The following is a 24,013-nucleotide window of genomic DNA, read 5'->3' as shown; positions in this document are numbered from 1 at the left end:
TGGCCAATCAAGCCTACTTCGGTTCCTAGTTCCTGGATCTAGAAGTACCGGAAATAGTGGTCGAAAACTCCAAAAACGGAAAAACGTCTATACCTATTTTCGACAGATGACTCCACCGAATTTTGCAAACTTAGGTACAAATGAAAGGCCTTACGGTCCAATAATCTACTATTGAATTGTATCCAGATCCGACTTTCTATTCCGGAATAACAGAACTAATCGATTTTAACATGTAGAGCGACGATGCAAAAAAAAACGACAAATTTGTTCTAAATTTGGCACAAAACTAGTTACAAATTGTATTTTATTTAGTTACTAGTCAAATGATCCGATTTCGGCTATATCGGATCCAATTTACCGGTCTCAGAAATATCGGAAATAGTGGTCAAATACTCCGAAACCGGAGCTGGCTTCATTTTTATTTTTATTCAAGATTCAATGATTTTTTTAAAGAATCCCTTAGTAATTATGAAAACAAGAATAATTTGAGATAGGCATCAATCAATAGGTTGATTAAAACAGGATTTTTGCTGTTGTTTCGTGATTTTCTTGTGTAACTGGGGATTCTCATGCATGAGAAACTGAGAATTTTTTCATTCTGTAAGTTATACTAGTTGATGCACGAACAATCTTTATAGTGTCTTGCAAGAATAAAAAAAAAATTTTGAACAATACCACAGTAGGTGGAATAAAACAGGTTCTCTGTTATATTCGTACTTTTAAACAGCGGGATCGATATGTATCTATGTAATAAAAACGTTGTGTACGTTTCGTCAAGGATATATTCGAATATTCTCTTGAATATTGTTTGGAAGATATACTTGAAGTTTCTCTGAAACCGTACATTTTCTACATTACTTCAATTCAATTTTTAGTGTGATAATGCCTTTCCTTTGCCGTGTAAATTGGTTCATTAAAACTTTTATACTAAAATATTCGGAACAAAAGGTGTTCGCCATGAACATTGTGAACTTATCAACTATTCTAATAGTAACTTCAAACTCGTTTAAGAATTTCGAAACGGAATCAGGCATCTTCGTGCAATTTTTACGAATTGAAAAACACTGTGATTGGTCTGTTTCGATGACGGTGCGTGAAATTGGGTTGAAAAAAAAAACTTGTTGAGCGATTTTTTGGTTTATTCAATAGTACTAATAGATATCAGCAATGAAAACAAACTCGGAGTAGAAGAAAATCGATTTCTAAATAATTACTAATACTTTTTTTTTTATTGTAAACTACAATTAAACTTAGAAAATCTTCGGACCAGCATTTTTTTTAAACAGAAACCAGTGCAATAATAATTTCTCGAGTACTAGAATGTTTAGTGATCGAGTACCATTTATTTTAGATATTTTGTTTGTTATTTTCGGGCATTTGAAAAATGACATTGAACCAAGTATAATGCTCAATTCTAAATAAATGTTATTTTTCTCACAATAAATTAAGATCAACATTACCACCTCAAAGTAAAAACTTTTTCTTCCACTTCTACTATGATATTTTAAATGAATTTCAAAGTAATTGAAAATTTTCCTACTGATTCGACAGCTCTTGCTGAAAATATCATCTCTAAACAAGCAGCGCATCTACATTTAATTACAGCGTCATTGTGCCAATCAATTTAGAATGTTTTTTTAAATACGAGGTCTGTTCAAAAAGTTCCCGGAATTTTTTAATTGCGCGCGTCTGGAGAGTCCGGTGGTCAAAATTTTTTTTTTTATTATTGTGTTGGTACATATGTCCCTAATGTATGGTGAAATTTTCAGCTGTATTCATTGTTTACATTCTGTCTTGTAGCGGCTGGTGTAGACGTGTTTTTTTGAGCTCGGCGATTTTTGTTAGTTTAAACAATGGACGACCCAGCACGTCAATAATCGATGAAAATGTGGGAAAAGTGGAAAAAATGATTATGGATGATCGCCGAATCACTATTAGAGAAGTTGCTGATGAAGTTGGCATATCAGTTGGCTCATGCCATCATATTTTTTCAAATGTTTTGGACATGGAACGAGTGGCAGCAAAATTCGTTCCAAAACTGCTCATTCATCGTTGCTTATTCGTGATTTTTCGGCTAAAAACAAGACTTTAATCATGCCCCAACCTCCTTATTCACCAGATATCGCTCCGTGTGATTTTTTCCTGTTCCCAAAGTTGAAGAGACCCATGAAAGGACAGCGTTTTTCATCGATTGAAGAGATAAAGGCAGAATTGCTGAGAGTGCTACAGAGCATTACAAAAAGTGACTATCAGGGGTGTTTCGAAGACTGGAAAAAACGCTGGAATAAGTGTATTATATCTAGGGGGGGATTACTTTGAAGGAGACTATATAGGTGTAGACGAATAAATAAATATTTTTTTTGAAAAATGAGAATTCCGGGTACTTTTTGAATAGACCTCGTATATATTTTTTTCAATTTCACACCAGCAAGCATTCGATTATCGAAAGTACCGAAATAGACTTTTGAATTTAACACCAGCGTGAATAAAAACAAAGGGAATTTTCAAACCGTTAGACATTACCAAGCCAAACATGTTGACTCCGCCCGAGTGTTTATCTTGGAACTTGAGCTTCACTTTCCCCAGGAGATACTTATGAAAGAGCTTTTTCGGTACTATGTAGAATTCGTGGTATACTTTTGGATCGTTTTACATGAGTTTGTATCTTTTTCACTTTTGTCGGTGATTTCGGTTTGGATACTCACTATGATCAAGCTCAATTTGTGTGAATTTGGAACAGTGCTAGTTTCCACCAATTCAACAGCTCTAAATGATTTGCCGTTTGTTGCAAACTTTTAATGAAATTATATTTGAGCAAAAATAGTCGAATGCCATTTCATCAACTAATGTTTTTATGACTGCGACCTGTTTGTCATATCATTTTTCATTGTACTGTGTTTTTGAATATATACATAGACATATATACATTTGACCCAAGCACGGTGTAGGTGACTGTTGACGTTTTTTGATCATTTGAGATTTGACTACGTGGTTTAACTGTTGCTTCTTTTTAGAATAGATCATTTTCACATACATGTTGACTAACTGAATGCTGGGAAACGCATCGTCAATAGATCCTCAAATGAGACTATTTTGTTTTTACTATCCATAACGCTGAGTTCATTTCCTGTTTGCTACAGTTTCTTCAAAAGAAATGTTAAGTAAAACATTCAATATTTGTTCAGTTCCTATGCACAATTTATTTTTCGAATCACAGAAATAGAGTACTTATCGGTGCAAATTATAATCAGATTATACTCAGTTCTGCTACTATGTATAAGTTTTTTGTAATTCTTACACCATGTCTGTAGCATAAACTGTTTACAACTAATGGAGTAGAATTTTCATAGCATAAGACAGCAATCTCTTCCGAAGCTCTTTGAACTGCAAAATGTATGTTTCATATTCCTGTATTAATAACTGTACCTACCCTTGATTTCACAGTGAGAAAAAAAATACGACCACTATATCTACGAACGCCAATCATACCAATTTCTTTTACAATCTATCCGTAGTTGCGTAGAGACGACAGAGAACCAAGCAATGAATTGGATATGATTTTAACACCGACCGATCATTTATCGCCACCGAGTACCACTTCAAGGCTGAGTGACTCTGACACGACTTCCGAATGCGATATCGATGGTTTGATGACTGGACGTGACGGCGCTAGTGTATCATCCCTGGGAAGCTCGTCAAGCCCTCCACCAGAGGTAAAAATGGACCTTTATTCTCTTCTTGTTTGTTCCTTCGCAGCCACAGGAGTCGTTTCAACAGTCAAGATAGTGTCAATACAAATACAGATGACCGTTTTTGTACTCACTGAACATATATGTAAATTAACACTCTCATGCAAAACAACACATACACATTTTGTTTTCTATTACTTCTTATTTGGGTAAGCAGTGCGAGATATATTTTGGTTAATGAACTCAATTAACACAGCTTTATTTTCCAGTTTTCAACTCGTACAGACGTTTTTGCAGTGAATACAATTTTTCCGTATGTTCTGGGTACAAACCATGCATTATTTTTGAAATCGATACGACGTTCTCGTAATTCGAGAATTTTTAACCGATAAAATGCGTACACAAAATATAAACTAAAGCATAAAATTACGCTTACTTCACAATTTTTGATTTTTCCATATATACAAAAAACCTCTGACAGTATAACCGAATTTTTATTTTCAATGTTGAACAAAGTTGCATATGACGCTAGACGGCAGGTTTATTTTTAGATAAACGCTTTTACGATCGCAACAGTTTTATATTACTATTTCGGCTTCACTTATTGTTATTCACTAGTTACGTGCTAAAGTTCCCTATGTTATGCCATATTTCAACACTAGCGTTACTACTTTTATTGAAGTTAATGTTATATACTGCTACGCTTTTTACCACATGTACTATTCTTGATTTCCCGATATGTTAACTAGCATAATATCCCAGCAACAAAAAAATAAATAAATTGATAAACAATTTTTAGCTATATATTGAAGGTTAAATAGCATGGTATTGACACCCCTTGCTTTCTCGTTTGGTTACAGGTCGATCTGCAGGAGCGGAGATCGCGAAGAGATATGTCACCGCAAGGACGGAAACGAGCAGCTGGCATGGTAGCAAAGGACTATCGAACGGTATCCGGTGTTGGGCAGGGATTTCATAATCAAATGAGTAATGAGGTAACTATAATATCAAGATTGGTTATTTGTGTGGCTCCAAAAAGTGATATTGAGTCTAGAACAAAGTGATCAAAAAGTTCGGATTTCGCAAAGGTCTACAAATCACACCACGTATAATCGTCAACAAAGTGGTGTGCTGCGCATATCTGGTCACTTCAAGCTACCCAAGTTGCATTTAAAACTGGTTAAAATTGGCATGTTTCACAATTATTACAGTACGATTATTTTTGTTGGATGTGTTAGACAATTGATTTTACACGTTTTTGTAACAAATATGTAAAGCATTCAAGCGAAAGTATCCAAGCGAAGTGCATTTTTCGAAATGCACTATCGCTTCGAGAAGAGTTGAGAAATACAATACAAGTACAATGTTTGCTTCTTTGGTAGAGTATGTAGCAGTAAAATGTAATAATATTGAGGGACAAATCCATAATTATTTAGGCTTCTTTTTTTCTTATATCAAAACCATAACTGTTTTAAAATACCAAACGAGAAAACAGACTTGGTAACACTGAAGTGTTTCTCGCTTGTAGTAACAGCTATCCAAATATGAACAAAACTCTACAGAGCCTTTGAATTCTTTGATGAAAGGTAGAAGCGTTTTTTCAGGTCATTCGGTTCGATGCAGATTTCGGTTTGTCTGCTTGTTAGAACGATAAGAACGGTAACCCTCACGTAAATAGACCCTCGAAACACTGCTTTTGCTGGAACTATATCTCATGGTAGTCCTGGATTTGCTCTACACCAAGGAAAAAGCAGTTGAGAGTTTGATAAGCTTTGGTTTTATGGACCAAGTATAATCAATAGCCCGGGCTGGCGGTTCAATGCATAGGACGCTGGTTTTACAAGCCAGTTGTCGTATGTTCGAGCCTCGACCTGGAAGGATTTTTAGTGTCAGTAGAACTTTGTAATATTAACGGATTTGCGCAATAGTTGATTTTTATCATTCAATTTATAATCCTGATAGTCGATGCCTTTCACGCTGCCCGCCTGGGTTCGATTCCCAACCTCGCACATAGGGTCAGAAAGATTTTATGGTCCGAAGAGGCGAATGACCTAAGATGTTAAAGCCTCTATAATTGAAACAGAAAAGAATAATCCTGATAGACAATCAATAACATGGAAGAAGAAAACATTCAAAATCAAACTTTTCTCCGAAGCTAGACGGAAATTGATAGCTTGAATGAAGAGATAATTTAGTAAAATAGAGTAATCAGAAGTAAAACATTAAAAATATCTGATAACTGAAAGGAAAAGAAACTCCTGCAATTGTCGCCTTTTACGACATGGAAGCAGGAACCCAGTGGATCTATTCTTGGTTCTTTTTTTTCCGCCGGATTCCACACGGCATCTAGGCTGGTACTGTCCGGAGAGAGCTAATAGTTACTATCAATCTCCTAGTGGACTCCAGCCCCTAGTGCGCGCCATCGATATTTTAAGCATTAAAACAACGACAAACACTAAATATTCATAATTTTATTCCCATCATATGCAATTAGGAGCTGATGACCAATGTGTTTGTTTTTCTATTTTGGATCTTAACGAATACGGTAACTGATATAAAATCATTACTTAATTTTGTCTTGTTGTCAAGGTTGCCACATATACAGATTAATCTGTATTTGACAGATTTTTCAGAGAATTCGTGACCAAGATTCTGTACATGCAGATTACAGGTTTTCGGCCAGGAATTCAAATTTGACAGATTCTCGATGGTGTGAATTGAAAAATGAACTATGATCAGTACTGTCTTTTCTCGAAGTAAACCAATTATTTTGATTTTGTGTTGATCCCAAAAGGAAGATGAAACTTACATAAAAGCGAACATCAAGGACGGTAAACACTACAAATGGTCCAATCTGTGTAGCGTAATTTTCTATGCTTTCAAAAATGTCTTCTGATAAGATGGAAAAAGCTCATTTCGTTGCGGTGACCAGTTGGCAACAGTCAATGCGAACATATCGTACGAATTAGGTTACCAAAAAGTCACGTTGGAACATATTGTAGTATAGTATGATGAGATGTGAATTCGTCACATTATTTTGATTTCGTTGGCACCATCATAATTCGGCTTATTTCGTTGTGTCTTTCATGCGACCCTTATGTAGGGTATGTTTTATTTTCTTCTTCTATGAACAAGTTGCAGGTGCTACTTTGGAAGGGAAAGTGGGAAATTTTATACCGTCACTTGGAGCGCCAAACAAAACACGTAAAAAATGTTTCAAATTAGCTTCAAAACTACACCAATTGGTAGCCATTATAAGTAAGCAGTCAAACGATCCGATTCCGGCTATCCTGGTCCCGGTATTCAATTCCGGGAGCACTGGAAATAGTGGTCATATACCATGTGGAACTCACTTTTCTCAGCGTTGGTTTGACTGACTTTCACAAACTTAGATTCAAATGAAAGGTTTAGTAGTCCCATACGGAATTACTTCTGGATCCGATTTACGGTTTCATAATTATAAGGTAGAGCGTGTTAAAAATTTTATACCGTCGCTTAGAGCGGTTAATCAAAATATGTAAAAAACTCTGTACTGGCCTCAAAACTACATACTCCAATTGCTTGCTATTATCAGTAGACGGCCAAACAAATCGATTTTGTCTTTCCTGGTTCCCGGTTTTCGATTAACGGCGGAAGATGATATGTTCATACTTAAAAATAGATCTAACTCGCTTTTCTCATAGTTCCGATATTCCTAATCTTACACGGAGAACCCGCAGATCACAAAATTACAATATTGCAATTGTTGTTTCTCGCCCTGGTTGTTTCAACTAAAATGTTGTTGATTTAACTAACATATCTGTTGATTTTGTCATAACCACTCAAGTAACCGAAATGGTTGTATTCAAATGCTGTCACTTGGCGGAGAACGAAGACAGCAAAACGCAGAACAAAAAACCTCTTCATTTCACGAGAAGCGTTTCATATTGAAAATTTTCAATGGTAAATGAACGTCATTTATGTTAGTTACGTAATGGTCGTTTTATGTAAGTGAAAGTATGCAGAAGAATATAACAGTTAATTGTAAAACAAGTTTTCCATGTGTTAAATAGATATTCCTACAGTATAAATGTTTTAATTTTATCTGAGAGTAATGTATTCTAGGACAGTTCATGTCAATGTTATTAAAACCGCTTAACGCTTAAAAATTTGCTGCTAAAGTGAAGTGGTACTATTTGTATTTTCTTGAAAGTGTATCTGTAGCATTAGGTTCACCAGCGAGCCATTCTGCATGTGAAGAAAAAATTTCCTGATTCCCTGTGACCATTTTTCTGGTGAATTCCCTATTGAGAATTGTAATCTTTTGGTTCATTTCCATATCCTTTGTGAGTTTAGTGATAAAGATATAAGCAGTTAATTAGGTAAAATTTCGTTGTTCAAGCAGTGAACGATTAGCTGCCCCCGAAGAGGCTAACAGTAAAAAATATTTATTGCAATTGGCGTTTTAAGTTCAAATAACTGAATAATTGGTTGAAACAACTGAGACATTTTTTTGCTTACAAGTAACTTTGCTAGGATTGTGTCTTTGCTCAATTGCACGAGTGACATCTCATTAAAACGTTTCATTGTTCGCTCAGGGTGTTTGGCATTGCTCAACTGAAACGTTTCTTTACTTGTTTGTTACTTGTTGGGTGTCATTGCTAAGCTGCCAGCACAATAAATCAAAAATGACAGATTAGTTAAAACAACAGTCGATTAGTTGTACCAAATTTTAACCAATAAAAATCAGAAAAACAACTAGTATTTTAGTTACTTTGCGATCGCTGGCTTTTCCGTGTAGGTTCAAATTAAAGATCTTATGGTCCTATCTAAAATTACTGCGTATTTTTCGGATTCAACAAAGATTTTCACATTTGATGTACGATGTCAAAATCGTATAAAATATTCTAAATTAAAAAAAAAATCTAGCAGAGTTTGTTTGTCATGTTAGTTGATGACCATACGAACCGACTTCGATTATACCGGTTCTCGGGTTCCGTTCCCGAAAGTACCTGTACTTCGTTTTCTCAGAGATGGCTAAACCGACCTGAGAACTGTTTCATTTTAAAGGTGATACTTGTTGATGCCCCAACAATCTTCTTGGTTTCGTTCAAGAATCGAAGAAAATTATTTTGAAAAATGCCATAGCACTATATATGATAATAGGATTGATATGAGAAAGGCATCATTACGCCACTAGGTGGATTAAAACAGGTTCTTCTTTTGATCAAAGCAAAAATTGAACTTTATGCTTAAGTCATACACTCGGCGAATCCTAGAAAGCGAAAATATTTGTGAGGTGATTAGTTAGTATAGACCTTTTATTCTGAATTTTTTTCCAGAAAATTGTTTTACAGTTGCTTCTTGAAATATTGTCTGCGAATCCAACTTCAAATTTTGTTACACAAATAAAAACCTGGGTGGGTTTATGATGCCTTTCTCATATAACTCATATTGTCATATAAATCCTTAGAAGATTCTTCCAAAAAAAAATCATATAAAACATGAACAAAAACTACAAAGTTTATTTGGGGAAAAAAACTAACATAACCGTTTCAATTTGTAAACAGTTATTCGATTAGTTTTGAAGATTTTTTTCTTTCTTTGCATAGTCGCTCTACGTGACAGATTTATAACAATTTTTAACACACTTCTTCCTGCAGTTCTGGAACCGGAAGTCGGGTTCGGATGAAATTCAATGGCAACCTATGAGATCATAAGACCTTTCACTTGAGCCTAAGTCGTTTTGGAGTTTTTTACCGCCGGTATTTCCGGAACCGGGAACTTCTAACCGGTACAGCCGAAGTCCGTATGGGGTTAGTAACTAACACAACCTATAAGTTGAGATGATTTTGAGCCGAATTGTAAGATTCCCTTTTTTGCATCGTTGCTCTAAATGACAGATTATAATTTTCAATACACTTCACTCTGTAACTCCGGAACCGAAAATCGGATCCGGATGAAATTCAACACCAACCTATGGGAACACACGACTTTTCATTCGAGGTCAAGTTTTTGAAAATAAGTTATGTCATTTCTGATAAAAATGAGTTACATTTTCTTACAAATACTCACACAGAGACACATGCACAAATATTACTCAACCCGACGAACTGACTCGAATGGTATATGACACTTGGCCAATTGTTACTTGTCGATTTTTCAAGTCATTGCCGAGAAAGGTCAAAACAATATTACATAATGATTATCACAAAACGAAACCTGTGAAATCCACTTCAACATTTATGAGAATGAGAATATTTTAAGCGTTAGACTAGAAAAGTTTTTTCACTGTTGCAAATATATGAAATACATTTATAATACATATTTCGTTTTATGACTTTCGACGATCGTATCGACTGAGTGTTATTGTTCTCAAATGAGCAGCCATTCGTTACATCCACTAGCTAGACATTTACTGAGATCCTTATAAACAATAGTTTTCGCTCATCGGAATGTTCGAAACGACTGCACATTTTACAGAATTAAAAACTTTCGTGATATTTTAATCTAACCTTGATTTTTAAATGATTTTCAACGTGGGTATCAAAATATTTTTTTTTCTTCTTTTGCAAACTTTTAAAAAAATATCTTTTACAACGTTGTGAATCCCTAAATCGTAAAAAACTTTAACCACTGAGCTGAGGATGGCTTTTTATGAATCTACTGAGCAATTCCAGAAATGCTTAGCAGATCATCCGACTCGACCTTCTCCGATTTGGATGAAACTTTGCACATGGCTTCAGTATGGCAAACCATAAGTTTTGAACCGAAGGAGAGGTCAATCCGACTCACGACTGATTTTTTAAAAATGCGTATGTATTTTTGCATATCACGAAAATTGCCTTTTTCAAATCGTTGTAACTCGGAAACCGTTAATTGTACAAAAAATCCGTTCAGGAAGAAGATGTAGGGAATCGATTGGGCACTCTAAAAAAATATACACTGAACAAAATTTTTGATTTTTTTTCTCAATAATTACAAAATAATCCGAAAAAGTTAAATAAACAAAAGCATGGTTTTATTTTTTTTTGATAATTTTTATTTTGAAGATCTTATTAAAACCTACAGATTGATGGCTGTCTTATTCGTGCCTTTTGAAAAATTAAGAAGTTACAGCTAAAACAATTTACAGATATATTCGAAATTTCAAGTTCTCATTGAAAGATAATCATTTAAACAGTAGAATAAATTTGTGCATGATATCATTTCTTCTAGAAGTAGCTGTTCTTGAGATACTTGGATATTTAATTATAACAATATTTTTTATTTTCCATGAATTGTTTGTTTGCTTGCTATATCTACAATTATTACATGTACATGAATAATTCTTAATTATATTTAAGGTTTTAAGGTCGTGGGATAGCCAATAATCTGTATGTTTTAATAGAAGCTTCAAAATAAAAATTAAAAAAAAAAATAATTAAAAAATAATTAAAACCATGCTTTATTTAACTTTTTCGGATTATTTTGTAATTATTGAGAAAAAATATCAAAAAAAATTTTCAGTATATTTTTTTTAGAGTGCCCAATCGATTCCCCGAAATATGTATTATCAATCTTCTTCCTGAACGCCATTTTTGTACAATTAACGGTTTCCGAGTTACAACGATTTGAAAAAGGCAATTTTGGTGAAATGCAAAAATACATACGCCCTTTTTAAAAATCAGTCGTGAGTCGGATTGACCTCTCCATCGGTTCAAAACTTATGGTTTGCCATACTGAAGCCATGTGCAAAGTTTCATCCAAATCGGAGAAGGTCGATTCTGATTTTGTCACTTTTTCGTCTACTCATTCCTGGAATTGCTCTACTGTCAAAACGTGGGCAAGAAACGCAGATTTAAACTGTGATCAAACATTCCTATTTCCTCTATTTTTTTTCGCGAGGTGACCGACTTTGCAATAATAGCAGCTATTTCTAACTAGTAGTCCGCGAATCCCAAAGAGTCGATAAAGTATTTTTTTGGGGACGCGGATCATTTTAATGAGTAATTAATTTTCTGTCAGTAATGGTTTCTAGTAGCATGTGTTGTTGTGTTCCCTTGAACAGATTATAATAATAGTTTTTGTCAAAAGAAAAATTTTGTTTTCGTTATTAAATTTGAAACGTGGGGATCATAAATCTTTTCAAAAACCCCTATTTATATTTGAACATTTTTTTGCAACATTCAACTAGTTAAACGCAACAAAAATCACTTTAAACTGAGCTTGTTCGGAAAATAATGATTGAAAGCACAGCCCAATTTAATATTAAAAAGACGGGTGGGTAATGTCAGAGACATAACTGGGTGACATGAATACGAATAAAACTGACATGCTTTTCCACACTTCCGAATATCGATAATCGCAATCAATCAGCTAGATGTTTTTTTTTTGTAATTTTTCAAAGCTTCACTTGCAGAATTACAATGATGCAAATATAAAGCGTAATACTCGAGAGCAGGGAACAAGACCGACTACGATGACATTAAAAATGCAATGTTCAAGTTCATTCATACATTCATTTAAATTCAAAAAATCCACAACAAATCGTTCGTGGCCACCTAGAATGTCTAAATGACAGTAATTTGAATAAAAAATATTAAAATATTAATTTTATAGCGATATATTAAATTTCGAAACAAATCAGTATAATATTCAGTCCAGTTTTCTTCAGATATAAACCTTTTCAACTAAAATTATTCCTTTTTGGGAACTTGCGAATACAGGTGCATTATCGGTGATATGCACAACACAAACTAGATGTTTGTTGTAAACATCTTACAAACCAGTTGTAATTTTATATAAAAGATAACTTTTTTAAATATTATTCATATCATTTATAAAATGATGCATAATTAGAATCAGCTAGGTTAAGTATTGTCATTATGCCACAGATTTTGATCTGTAACAAACAATGAACAATTTTGCTATAGGTGAGAGAATCAATGATTTTAATTATAAATTGAATGACTAAATTAGCCGTTTTAAACAACATACACAAATGTGTCTTTCTAGTATTAGTCAATTTAAAATACTCATGAGTTTTAACCATACATTTGTTTTATTCAACTATATATTTAATAAGACACACTGCCTTAGCTCTGAGATGCCGAATGCATATAATCATACATCATTAAGGTCATTAGCGAACAAAACGTGTTGTAAACCTAATGCACTCAATCACTGGAAATGTTCCGCATTTTTATTTGTTGGTGTTTCACAATACGCTATAATAATTTTACGCGCCTTATTTTTGCATTGAATTTTACCATAATGCTCGTTCACACCAAATATTTTAGAAAACTTTAATTTTGAGCTGTTAGTGGTTATCGTTTATTACTGAAAATTTTATTATAAATTTCTGATCATATTTCCAATAATATGGAAAAAAATTATGTTGCTATGTTGAATATAACAAAAGACGGGTATAGCGTGATGACTTTCACGCAGCCCACCTGGGTTCGATTTCCTACCCCCAGCACATAGAGTCACCCGATAGACGAATGATGTTATGGTTAAGAGCTCTATAATTGAAAAAGAGATATTCAGGATCAAGTTCTGTCCATTCTTGTTAGGAGTGAATCATAAAAGGCGCCCCATAGTAAAGTAAGACGTATTTAAGACAAATTGAATTGAAAATGAACGGTTTGTAAATTTTGTGGAACTTAATCCTTAGTTTCAGGAAGCACCATAATAAAAAGACAAGTAAATGTTTGAATAACGAAAAATATTACAAACGTTATGAATGTTGACAAAATATTTTACGACCATGTTTGTGGATATTAGGAACAATAAATAACCACATAGCTTCAACGCAAAAATTGGGGGAGATTTGTAAGTTGTATATCGACCTTCTTGCCCATTTATGTCGATTTATTTGAATTTTCCTAAGAACTACTAATGAATTATAATGTACAAAGTTTGTTTCATTCAATTTTGATTCTCATCCCGAATTCATGCTCCTTCCTTTTCACTGCACCCATCGAATTTTATGGAATCCCTGAAGTTCTGCTCGTTTTTAATAGGTTTGGGATGTTTAAGAATATTCGTCTTCACAATTACGCAGTATTTTCCAGTTGGGTAATGTTTAGATAACTTTAATGGGATCACAAACCAAACATTCACTTTAGGCCAACCAGTTTTTAAACTATCAGGAAATAAATGAATACAAATGTGCAATGTTTTTGCATTGTTTGTTTTAATTAACTTTATCCTTTAGAATAAACGCCCGAACCTTCGACTTAACACTTATGAAAGTCTTACACACTTTCATTTTTCTTAAATACTTTCATCCACTCTTTCTTCAAATCTGGATGGTTTTTTGAGGTATTCCCTGTTTTCTGGAGCTTGCCTTCCACCACTCGTATCACTCCAACACTTGTTTTCGCGTGATAGCACAAGGCCAAATTCTGTCAAAACATAGTGTCACCTTCGTGAGATCAGAGGATGGTGCTTCAGGAGGCATTTTCCTTTATTCACGGCTAGCTGAACTTATCACACCACAAATCGCCTGCCATACCAAGTACTTTTGGGCAAATTTGATGATTTTTTTTCTTCCGGAACTTATCGGAATATTTCAGACGAAAAACTCCATACCGGAAATCTGCTTGACGTTTGGTTTTGTCGTCCATCACGACAGAGAGTAGATAGTAGAGATTAGAGAGTAGAAAATAGAGAGTAGAGAATAGAGAGTAGGAAAAAGGGAGTAGATTGTTTTTATATCGTTAATTTATACCCGGTTTTAACCTAATTTTGGTCGTTCGCCGGGTTAAAAAAAGAGAGTAGGGAGTATAGCAGAGAGTATAAATTACAGAGTACAGAGTACAAAGTACAGAGTACAGAAAACAAAGTACAGAGTACCAAAATAGAAAGTAGAAAGTAGGGAGTGAAGAGAAGAGAGTACAGAGTAGAAAGTAGGTACAGATCCTTAATAAATATTTAGAACAAAAATGTTGAATAAATTTTTGTTTCTTGAAAGAAATTTGTGATGTGCTAATAAAAATTACACACCACTACTAACAACTGTTTCAATGTCTTTAGTTTTCATTACTTCCATAATAGGCTGGAAAAGATCAATTTAGCGTCAGTCTTTATTTTTTTTTGCATTTATGTATGATTGTGTAATTGCTGATAAAATAGTTTTAAGTGATGATAAATCATTCGGATCATTATTATCAGTTGATGCAAAAAGATGAGGTTTTATGCCAGTTGGAGAAAAGACTAAAAACAAGCTCCAGCTCCCTGCACCAATATAAACAATCAAATTTTCGACTCGAGTTACTCATAGCATAATTGATTTACACGTCGTTCACTATTCACACACGCATACAAATAATTTATGGTTTGTTTCACACTCGCATACAAATCATTACAGTTTGTTTTGGCAAGTGAAGTCTTTTCTTGTTACTAAGCATTCAAATTTCATGTAGGTAAAACCAAAATAGTCGTTGGGTATTCTGCAAATATTCTCTGCCACTGCATCCATTATTAACGTTTGTTACTACAAAAAATATAACATTTGGAAATGAATTTTTGGAAATCGAACCTTTGTCTTTTCCTGAACATGCCAATTTTACATAAGGAAATATAGGCAATTATTATTTCACTAATTTTTTAGTATTTGTCTCAATTGTGTTTTTTGGAGCAACACACAAAGTTGGGTAGAACGATACGATGAAAACTGAAAAAAATCTTGTACTATCTTCTACTTTTCGCATTTATATTTGGATGTCGCTTTTTCCAAACATTTTCTAACAATATAAATGAAATTACTGTACACAAAAATCCTATTGTATCTATTTCGCAACCAGGCAACTTCTTCCTACCGTCGAAACGGCACGATGGCGATGAATCAAAGGAGCCAATCAGCGGCACCGAGTGAAAACTATCGGGACGACCGCCGGGGTTCGCTTTCGCCACAAGATGATAGATATACCGAATATCCAGTTCTTCCATTACATCATTATGCGCCCAGATTTCAATCACGATCCGCGACCGCCACACCAACCGGTTCCCCGAAGAAACGACAATTACCACAAGTACCTCACGTGTCACGAAATGCGGCAATGCGAGAGCGTTTTATACAGGACTTCGAGGAGCGCAGTGGAGGCCGTTTTGCAAGGCACCGAGGCCGCCAGAGCCATCATCAGCCGACGTATCGAAGCACGGGGATGGGTGGTAGGATTGTTATTTTTTTGGCACTGTTCCACTAAAACATTCGATTTCATGTTCTAGGTTGGGAACGACACTATTCCGGACTTTCCGACAGTGATCTGACGACACACTCATTAGACAGTAGAATTAGACCTAGGCACTCGTTATCTCCGGATAAAGATTTCATGGGTGATTTCGGTGATTCCGATATGGAGTCGGTAGTTAGTGTTACTTCAAGTGCTTTTTCAACTCAGTCGGAGCGACCGCGTGGATCAAAAGGAATAAGGTATGATAAACCATGCTATTGTTCGTCTGTCACTGTTTCATTGTCCAATACTGACGATAATTTAAAACACAAGGCATCTTCGAGACAGGCGCCGTCAGTACGGAAGTCTTTCTCCGAGTTGGGCAACTACTTCCTTATGCATTCTCCCGAGCGAACATCTATTTGGTGAACCTATTAGCGAGTTCGAACAAATTATGAACATTCCTGAGGTTCCGGAATCTGTCATCTCCAAGATCGATGTAGTTAGGGCGGCTTCATCCCACTTGCCTGTCCTAACCACCGATATTTCTTCGTTTCCTTATGTAAATTCCAGTAGCTGTGTAGTTCTACCCGAAATTGCTTCTAACATTCCTGTAGCATCGTTTAATCCGTTGCCTCCTTTTTACAATGATCACTGTGTTTCTATGAATACTTTTCAAAGCACCGTTCCAAGTATTCCATTGAACCAAAAAACTATAATTCCGTTAAATTTACTGAAAGCATCATCAGCGGAACCGCCATCACGTGTTTTCAGCTCAGGAATCAATCGTCTGGCATCGTATAATATTCGTGCATCGTCATCCTTACGAAACAATGGGTTCCATAAAGTTCAAACCCTACCTAATTTCAAGCAGATCCACCATCCTGTGCAAGTTGCAACGACAAACACTTCGAACCCTAAGCTTAATCCGAATAATATCCGTCGGTTGGCTAAAGAAATAAAGAAACAAGCCGTTTCAAACCTTCGGAGAGCGCCAAATAAGGAACCCGCCATTCCCTTGGTAAACAAAATCATACTCCAATCGTCAAAACAAAAAGTTGTTGATCTTAGTTCGATCGCCTCAAAGTTATGTAACATTAAGTGTGCTAGCACCCAAACTGAAATCGAGCCGGAACTTGCTACCGAGTTTCGTTTGTCTATCGGAAGCCTGCCGGACCTATACGAAACTAGTGATCTGGAAATTGATTCTGATACAATGGCAACAAGTCCAGTGAAGATGTTAAAATCTCCTAGTGAGCCTTTACTCTGCGGTCAAATTGATTTTGGACTTGACGAGCTTCACTGCAGCCGAAGGGTTAAAATCAGCCGTTCGCATTCGTTGATTACCAGCGACCAAATTATAGATATTGAGTACGATTCGGATACGGGCTACAAAACCAAGAGTGTTCGTAGGAATCCTTTTGCGAAAAGCATTGATAGACATTCATCGTACAAAAGAACTAAGTCACTTGACTTAGGGGAACAGTTGAAAGAACAAGGTACAGAGACAAAAAAGATGGGCACCTTTGGCTCGAAATCAAGTTTGGACAAAGGTAGTATGACTTTAGACATTGTAAAACACATAGATGATAATGAAGGCTGGAATCATCATCATAATAGTAGACAAACGAAACAGGGAAAATCGGATACATCTGATAATAGCAAGAACAATCCTAAAGCAGTTTCGCGTCAGTCGAAACAATCAACTAGATCTTCTGAAGTGAGTTCACAAAAATCCCACGAAACAGCGAACGCACAGGCTAGCAATCCTACCCGAAAACGAAAGGTCAGTAACAAATCACGTATCGATGAGATCAAACTCGCTAGTAATGCTGTACATGGCAGTACTGAGTCGATAAAATCAATCATAGATGTAGTAAGACTGGAGCTAATACAAAAACAAAAAGCAGATTTTAAATTCTCAAGTGAAGAAAGTCTCGCGAGAGGTTGGCGCGGAAGCCAGTCATTTGGCGATGCACGAGATCACCAAGTTAAACGTGGAGGTGGTCATAAAAACAACCTCAATGAAGGTGAACGGTTTGATCGAAAAATGGTTCCTAATAAACATACCAAAGATAAAGCGGTTGCTTTTGAAAATGTCAGTGAAGAAGATATTGAACGAGCACACAGAAATGTTGGTGATAGAAAAGATACTCGCTTGCCCAGAGATGGGAGGTTAAATGAACTACTCCAAGAAGAGGACTATGAAAGAAATACGCTGCCTGACTATGAAGATGGCGTTTCTGACGATGATGTATTCGAAAGTCCATTTTCAAGATGCAAAAATTCTTCGTTTAACGGTCAAAGCTCCACTAGATCCAAATCTCGTTTTGACACACGTCGCACCAGTAGTTTAGAGGATATTGGCCAATTCATGTCCGATAGGGGCTTATATTATGATACCTCAAATGTCAGAAGTGATACTAATAGACATAGCTCGGTTAGCATTAATGATAAGCCAGAATATTTTGAGTATAGCAAGTCTCCTTCTTCACCGCGCTCCAGCTGTAGTAGTAGAAGTGCTAATTACGCCTCCAATTCTTCCAAATCCTTCAATGGCATTGCTTTGCTGCGTACTGAACCGAAACGAACTTCTCTGAAACATCCTGGTACGATCGGATCGGAAATCAACGATGCGTCACCATCGGAATCACCATCGTGGTCACCTGGGCAACCCAAAAGTGATTACGATATGAGAGACCGAAGTCGATATGGGCACAATGGCGGACGGGACTCGTATCGACGGCGTGATCGTGAACGAGAACGTGATCGTAACAACAGTGACCATGAGCGAGATCGTGACCTGAGTGATCGTGAACAACGAGATCTGCGGGAACGTTCGGATCTAGACCGAAGTCTTTCGAACAATGAAGGAACACCCGAGGATAAGATAGGTAAGTGAAGTGTTGAACATGTTCCGTTGGTTGTTTTGTATCGAAATGTTTGCTTTCGATAGATGGTAGCTTAAGTGACACAGCCGTGATACAGAGCTTGGATGCGAGGCGCAAGCTGGATCAACGTTCGCCCAAGAGTGAAACTCCGACGAGGGATCGCGAACGTTTCGGTGCCGGTATGGGAAAGAAAAGTAATTCCACCTCACAACTGTCGGCAACAGGTAACTTGCTCAATAGATTATCAGTGAATTCTGTTCGTTTTTATTTCTTAACTTTTCAATCATGTGAGAATATGTGCGTTTGGCGCGCGCGTTGCTAGGTAATACACGTTAACCAGAAAAACAAAAAAAAACAAAAAGGAATTGGGTTATACGACGGTGAATTGTGTAAACTGTATATATTAGTAAACCAGACAAGAGTGTAGCTTCATGTGTCGCATCGATGTTCAAGAATCTCATCACGAACATTTTTGAACTGACAATATTTTGATAATCATTTTCATCCAACATATGAAAAAGGTCGCAAACGTCGAATGGGGTTTGGTAAGCGTGGCAAAAACTCCTTCACCGTCAACCGAAGCGAAGAGGTGATACCTGGGGAAGTTCGAGGAGGTCTATCGCGTGGTTCTTCTGCGTCTAGCGATGGTGAAGGAAGCGCAGACGGCGACAGGTTCGCTTCAAATACTATCCATTTCTTAGTTATCATTTTTTCCACCGGCGTTAAGTTCGCTCTGTTTAACTCCTTACTACTAGTATCACAATCGCTCAGTGTACACTAGCAATAGTTTGTTTTTTTTTTGTGTTGGAGCCTTCATCTTGTATTGTTGCTGTAGTTGGTCAAGTAGAGTTTCATCTGTTCGCCTTTTTGGTTATCCTTGCAATTTCACATTTTATCGATCAATTTTTCACGTTTCCGTTTCATTCTTGTCGCTTTTCGTCGGCCTATAAAACCTGAAAGCCAGCATATGATGCTGACAAAAATAGTAATTTATCCGGTGAGGTTTTACGGGGAGAAATAGAAATTTGAACCAAATATTTCGTATACGTATTTTATAATAGTAGCATAAAGTGCTTCATAGATGCGAATGGTTTTGTGATTGATTGAGATAGACTCGCATATTTCATACATAGATGTAATATTCATAATTGATTCATGCAGTTATGGCACACCGTAACGATGTAAAACTATCAGAAGCTTACCCGAATTGATTGTAGCTGCAAATGCATCGTGTGCAAAATAACTGTTTAGCATAATGGTAAATACATATTTTTTAATGTTATTGTATTGTTTTGAAAATTCCACTAATTTTATCAGGTGTTCAACTTTTTTATTGAATTTTTTTTAAACGAACCTCGTGAAGCTAGCTCGTTTAACCTGTACAACTTCGAAAGTTATTTTGTACGGCTTAAAGTTCTACTTACCATCTTAGGTAAACAGTCAATGTTGAAATAAAGCAATGGTGATTTTCTCCATTACCTACCCCTTAACGCACACTCTAGTATCATCTTCAAGGTTACCGCTTCATATAGAGTATTTTGTTAGAATTGTTTCGGAATTGAATTCAGTGTAATTTTTTTTTTCAATTACGCTAACAGGTAAAACGAGCTAGCTAGGTTTTGTACTTGAATAAGTCCCGGAGAACTGTATTGTTAAAACAAAAAAAAAAACTTTTGGCGTTGATACACTGTTATGGAGGATTGCATGGCCGATGTATGCCTCGGGTAGTACAAATTCCTATACAAATATGGGTAAACTCCGATTGCTCTGCAATGAAAGATGATTTAGACAAAGTAGAATATTATTAATTTAGAAAAGTAATCATAAGGAGTAGGCGCGTACCCAGAAAAAAATTCCGGAGGAGTTTTCATAATATAGGGGAGACCGGGGCTAAATCGGACACTTTTTAGAAATTGAAAAAAACATCGATCAAAACTGTTTTTTTACCTTAGTCATCTTCAACCATGAATCGAAATAATAGCAGGTTTATAAGACTGCCCGGTTCGACTACGTGTCCGGTCTAGCCTCTGTCTCCCCTAATAATTTCTATAGTTGTTCTTAAACAAATACGTGCATTTTAAGCGCTTATGATTAAATAATTTCTAAGTAATATTGGAAGATCTAAAATGAGTTGTCATATAAATATATTTTATACTATACTTGACCATAAAGCTCAACTCACTTAATTACTGGATAGGGGACGAGTGTAGCATGAGAAGTAAGTCGATGCTTTTCACCCTTCTGAGTTTTACCATCATTTACCCTTGTTTATTTTCAGGAAGATTAAGCTCTTTTTTCAACTTTCCAATTTAAGATCATCTGAATCTGATTTCCTGGAAAGCTGATCGATTTTATTGGCTACAAATCAATAAAGCGTCTTCTTTGAAACATCTAAAAAGGCAAATTTTTGCGGTAACGGAGTGAGTTTGGGTTTGAAGGCCCCCATACACTTTCGCTTTTACGGACAGTTCTTGAATCGTCCTAAATTTGATGAAAAATTCGTTGCGATTTCAAACTGGATTCCGTTTCCAGCGCTACAATCGATTTCTAGTCATATTCCTAGAGGACTTGAAAATTAAAGCAATGAATATGAACAGAAGAGTTTCATTCGATGTACAATTCACACATATTCGAATGTTGTGCAAAATTCACAAAGTTACTAAAGCAAGAGCAAACTCCTGTGAATTGAATTTACCGTTTCGAAAACAGGTTAAAATGCAAAAATATATGCAATTCGATGTACAAAGGATTTTTCGAAAATGTGATATGTAATCATATTTGATCTTGATTTGTTCAAAAATAATTTCTAAAATCATACACTGGAAAACTACCGTAAGCATAGGCTATATGGACTTGCTTCGCATTTTGTAGCACATTATGAAGCAAAGCTCTTCATTCCCGCACATCTCTAATAAGAGCGAATAATTCAATTGATTGCATTGATATGAATAGTTTAGTATTCAAGCCTTTCTGCACACTGAGAGCACAGGCATTATACAGAGCAAGGCAGCTTAGTCTTCTTAGTAGCGTATACTCTCGTGAAACCAGTCTCTCTCTAATGTAGGTTTCTCATTCAGTAACGTCTACGAGGATTCACGATACAAGCCCTGTGTGATTTTAATCTTTATCGAAAGAAATATCTTAAAGTTTCTTGTCTGAAAATCGTATGACTAAAATTGATTGTTTGCTTTTAAAAAGCTTCAATTGTCACTATTATTTCCAAAAATATTTTTGGTTCATACATACGCAAATTTTACTACAGGACACTAAATAAAGAAACTTTCGAAGATGGTTTTGGGAGCGTTCCAGTTGAACAGTTCAACAATACATTCAGTTGATTAATAAATTCGGTGAAATTATGTTATTGGCTAATAACCATTATCCATTCGGCTAGACAACTTTTGGTGAAATGGCTTCCGGCGAGCAAGTTGAACAGTCCAAAGACAAAGAATGAGCCTGAACGCTAGTTTCAGGATGAAGAATTTGAGGACTTGCTCGACCAAGATCCGTTGCAAACGCAAGAACAATTTGAAAAATCATTTGGGGTTATTCCGCCAACCATTTGCCACCGTTTAAAAGCAATGGGAATGATCCGAATGGTGGACAATTGGATGCCGTAAGAATTAAAGCAAAGGGATGTCGAACGTCGTTTCTTCACTTTCGAACAACTGCTTGAATGGAACAAAACAAATGTTTTTTTTTGCATCGGATTTTTATTGGTGATGAAAAACGGGTTCATTACGAAAATCCAAAATTCGGGCAACGTATGGATACCCGAGCCATGCATCTTTATCAATTGCTGTTCAGAATATTCATGGTCTGAAGGTTATGCTCTGTATAGGATGGGACCAGCAACACAGATAAAAATATTTTGTAAATTTACAGCTTATTCCATGAACAAGAAATTGAAAATAAAAATATTTTACAGTTCTCCATTTTCCAATAAACTTTAGTGGCAAAACTAAACAATTTTCTTGAAAACGCAGAAATCAATGCATTCCAATTAAGTTTTTCATCAGTGATGGGTTTTATTCAAGTTTTCGTTTCAACTGATGTTTATTGCATTTTTAATCGTCTACGGTAGTTCATTTCATTTCACTCAATTTCAGTAGCTCATAACACACCATACTCACACAGAAAAAATAATGAAATTTTTACGACATGTAAATCATTAGTATTGTGAAACGGACATAAGTTGAATCGATAATTCGATTGAAAACCATACTCGATTTTAAGCTAAATTGGAATGGATTAATTTATATTGAAAAATAAAGATCAGTGACGTAACTTTATATTCAATTTCCTTCGCCAAATGTGTACAAGCAAATAGATGTATATTTACAACATATTTTATCTGTGTTAAAATTTTCTTACTTATTTCACAACAAAAACGAATCAATTTCTGTGAGATTCATGTTCTTTCCACAGCCCTGAATGGCTTTCGTTCCAAACCGGTTGTTCTATGTTCCATATGTTCATTCTCGCAGTTTCATATTCGATTTCCACACACCAAATATTGTTGCTGTGAAATATATCGTGATGTTTGATAAGTTGCGCAGTTGTAATGGGAACTTTCAAGGAAACATTTCCTTCTGACGAAACATTTTTCTGGTCCAGGACTGATACTTTTTGCAAATATCACTAGTTTTATAACACTAGCTTTAGAGTATTCTGTGAAGTCTCTTCACAAATTAGTTTTATTGGAATGGATGGCTGTGGCTCTCAGTTTCCGTTTTCGATTTAAAGATACTGGACAAAAATTCAGTTCGGACAGGAAAAGTGTTTGTTAACAAAAACCGCCTTGCTATCTATGAACTGTTGGTAGGGAAGATAGTTACATATCTTGGGACAACATTTCATAAAAATGGAAAATGGTGTATTTTTGCAAATCGGTTTTAAATTTTTGAAATCGATTTTTTACTTCGTAAGATTTTTTCATTATTTGGAAATTTGCCTGAAAATCACTAGTGTAACTCGTTTTTGTATAATTTGTTATTTTTCGAATCTAATCGTTTGAAAAAAAAATGGTAAAAGATGTTAGGCCCTTTTCAAAGTCAGTCTAAATCAATTTTGGAGAGAAAAAAAAAACAAAGTATGCAAAGTGGTTTTTTGTTACAAAGTCTACATGTCCAGAAAGTTTAATTAAAATCTGAGAGGGTACTGAACAGGAACAATGTTTCCTAATTGGGTTGAGTATCTCGTGAGAACCAGCTTGTGTGCTGATCATTTTGTTTTATTTTATTATCCAGCTGGCACAATAAGAGAGTTAGTTTTCGTTAAAATTTAGCACTAG

At 35.6% G+C, this 24,013-nt stretch overlaps 1 protein-coding gene across 7 annotated transcripts in view; it reads left to right on the top strand.

The window, feature by feature from the left end:
* LOC131428555 (regulating synaptic membrane exocytosis protein 2) overlaps positions 1-24,013 on the top strand; it is a 146,688-nt gene that overhangs the window by 103,434 nt on the left and 19,241 nt on the right. For 4 of the 7 annotated variants that reach the window (XM_058592595.1, XM_058592593.1, XM_058592598.1 and 1 more), the window contains 6 exons: positions 3,516-3,713; positions 4,550-4,684; positions 15,461-15,827; positions 15,885-16,089; positions 16,163-18,723; positions 18,786-18,944. In XM_058592595.1, coding sequence (XP_058448578.1) covers positions 3,516-3,713; positions 4,550-4,684; positions 15,461-15,827; positions 15,885-16,089; positions 16,163-18,723; positions 18,786-18,944 — 3,625 coding nt within the window. Of the gene's footprint in view, positions 1-3,515; positions 3,714-4,549; positions 4,685-15,460; positions 15,828-15,884; positions 16,090-16,162; positions 18,724-18,785; positions 18,945-19,241; positions 19,393-24,013 lie in introns of all 7 variants that reach the window. The other 3 variants (XM_058592594.1, XM_058592600.1, XM_058592599.1) reach the window with 3 other exon arrangements.

Source organism: Malaya genurostris, chromosome 2 (assembly GCF_030247185.1).
Source record: "Malaya genurostris strain Urasoe2022 chromosome 2, Malgen_1.1, whole genome shotgun sequence".
NCBI classification, from domain to species: Eukaryota; Metazoa; Arthropoda; class Insecta; order Diptera; family Culicidae; genus Malaya; species Malaya genurostris.
This window is presented reverse-complemented; position numbering and strand designations above follow the sequence as displayed.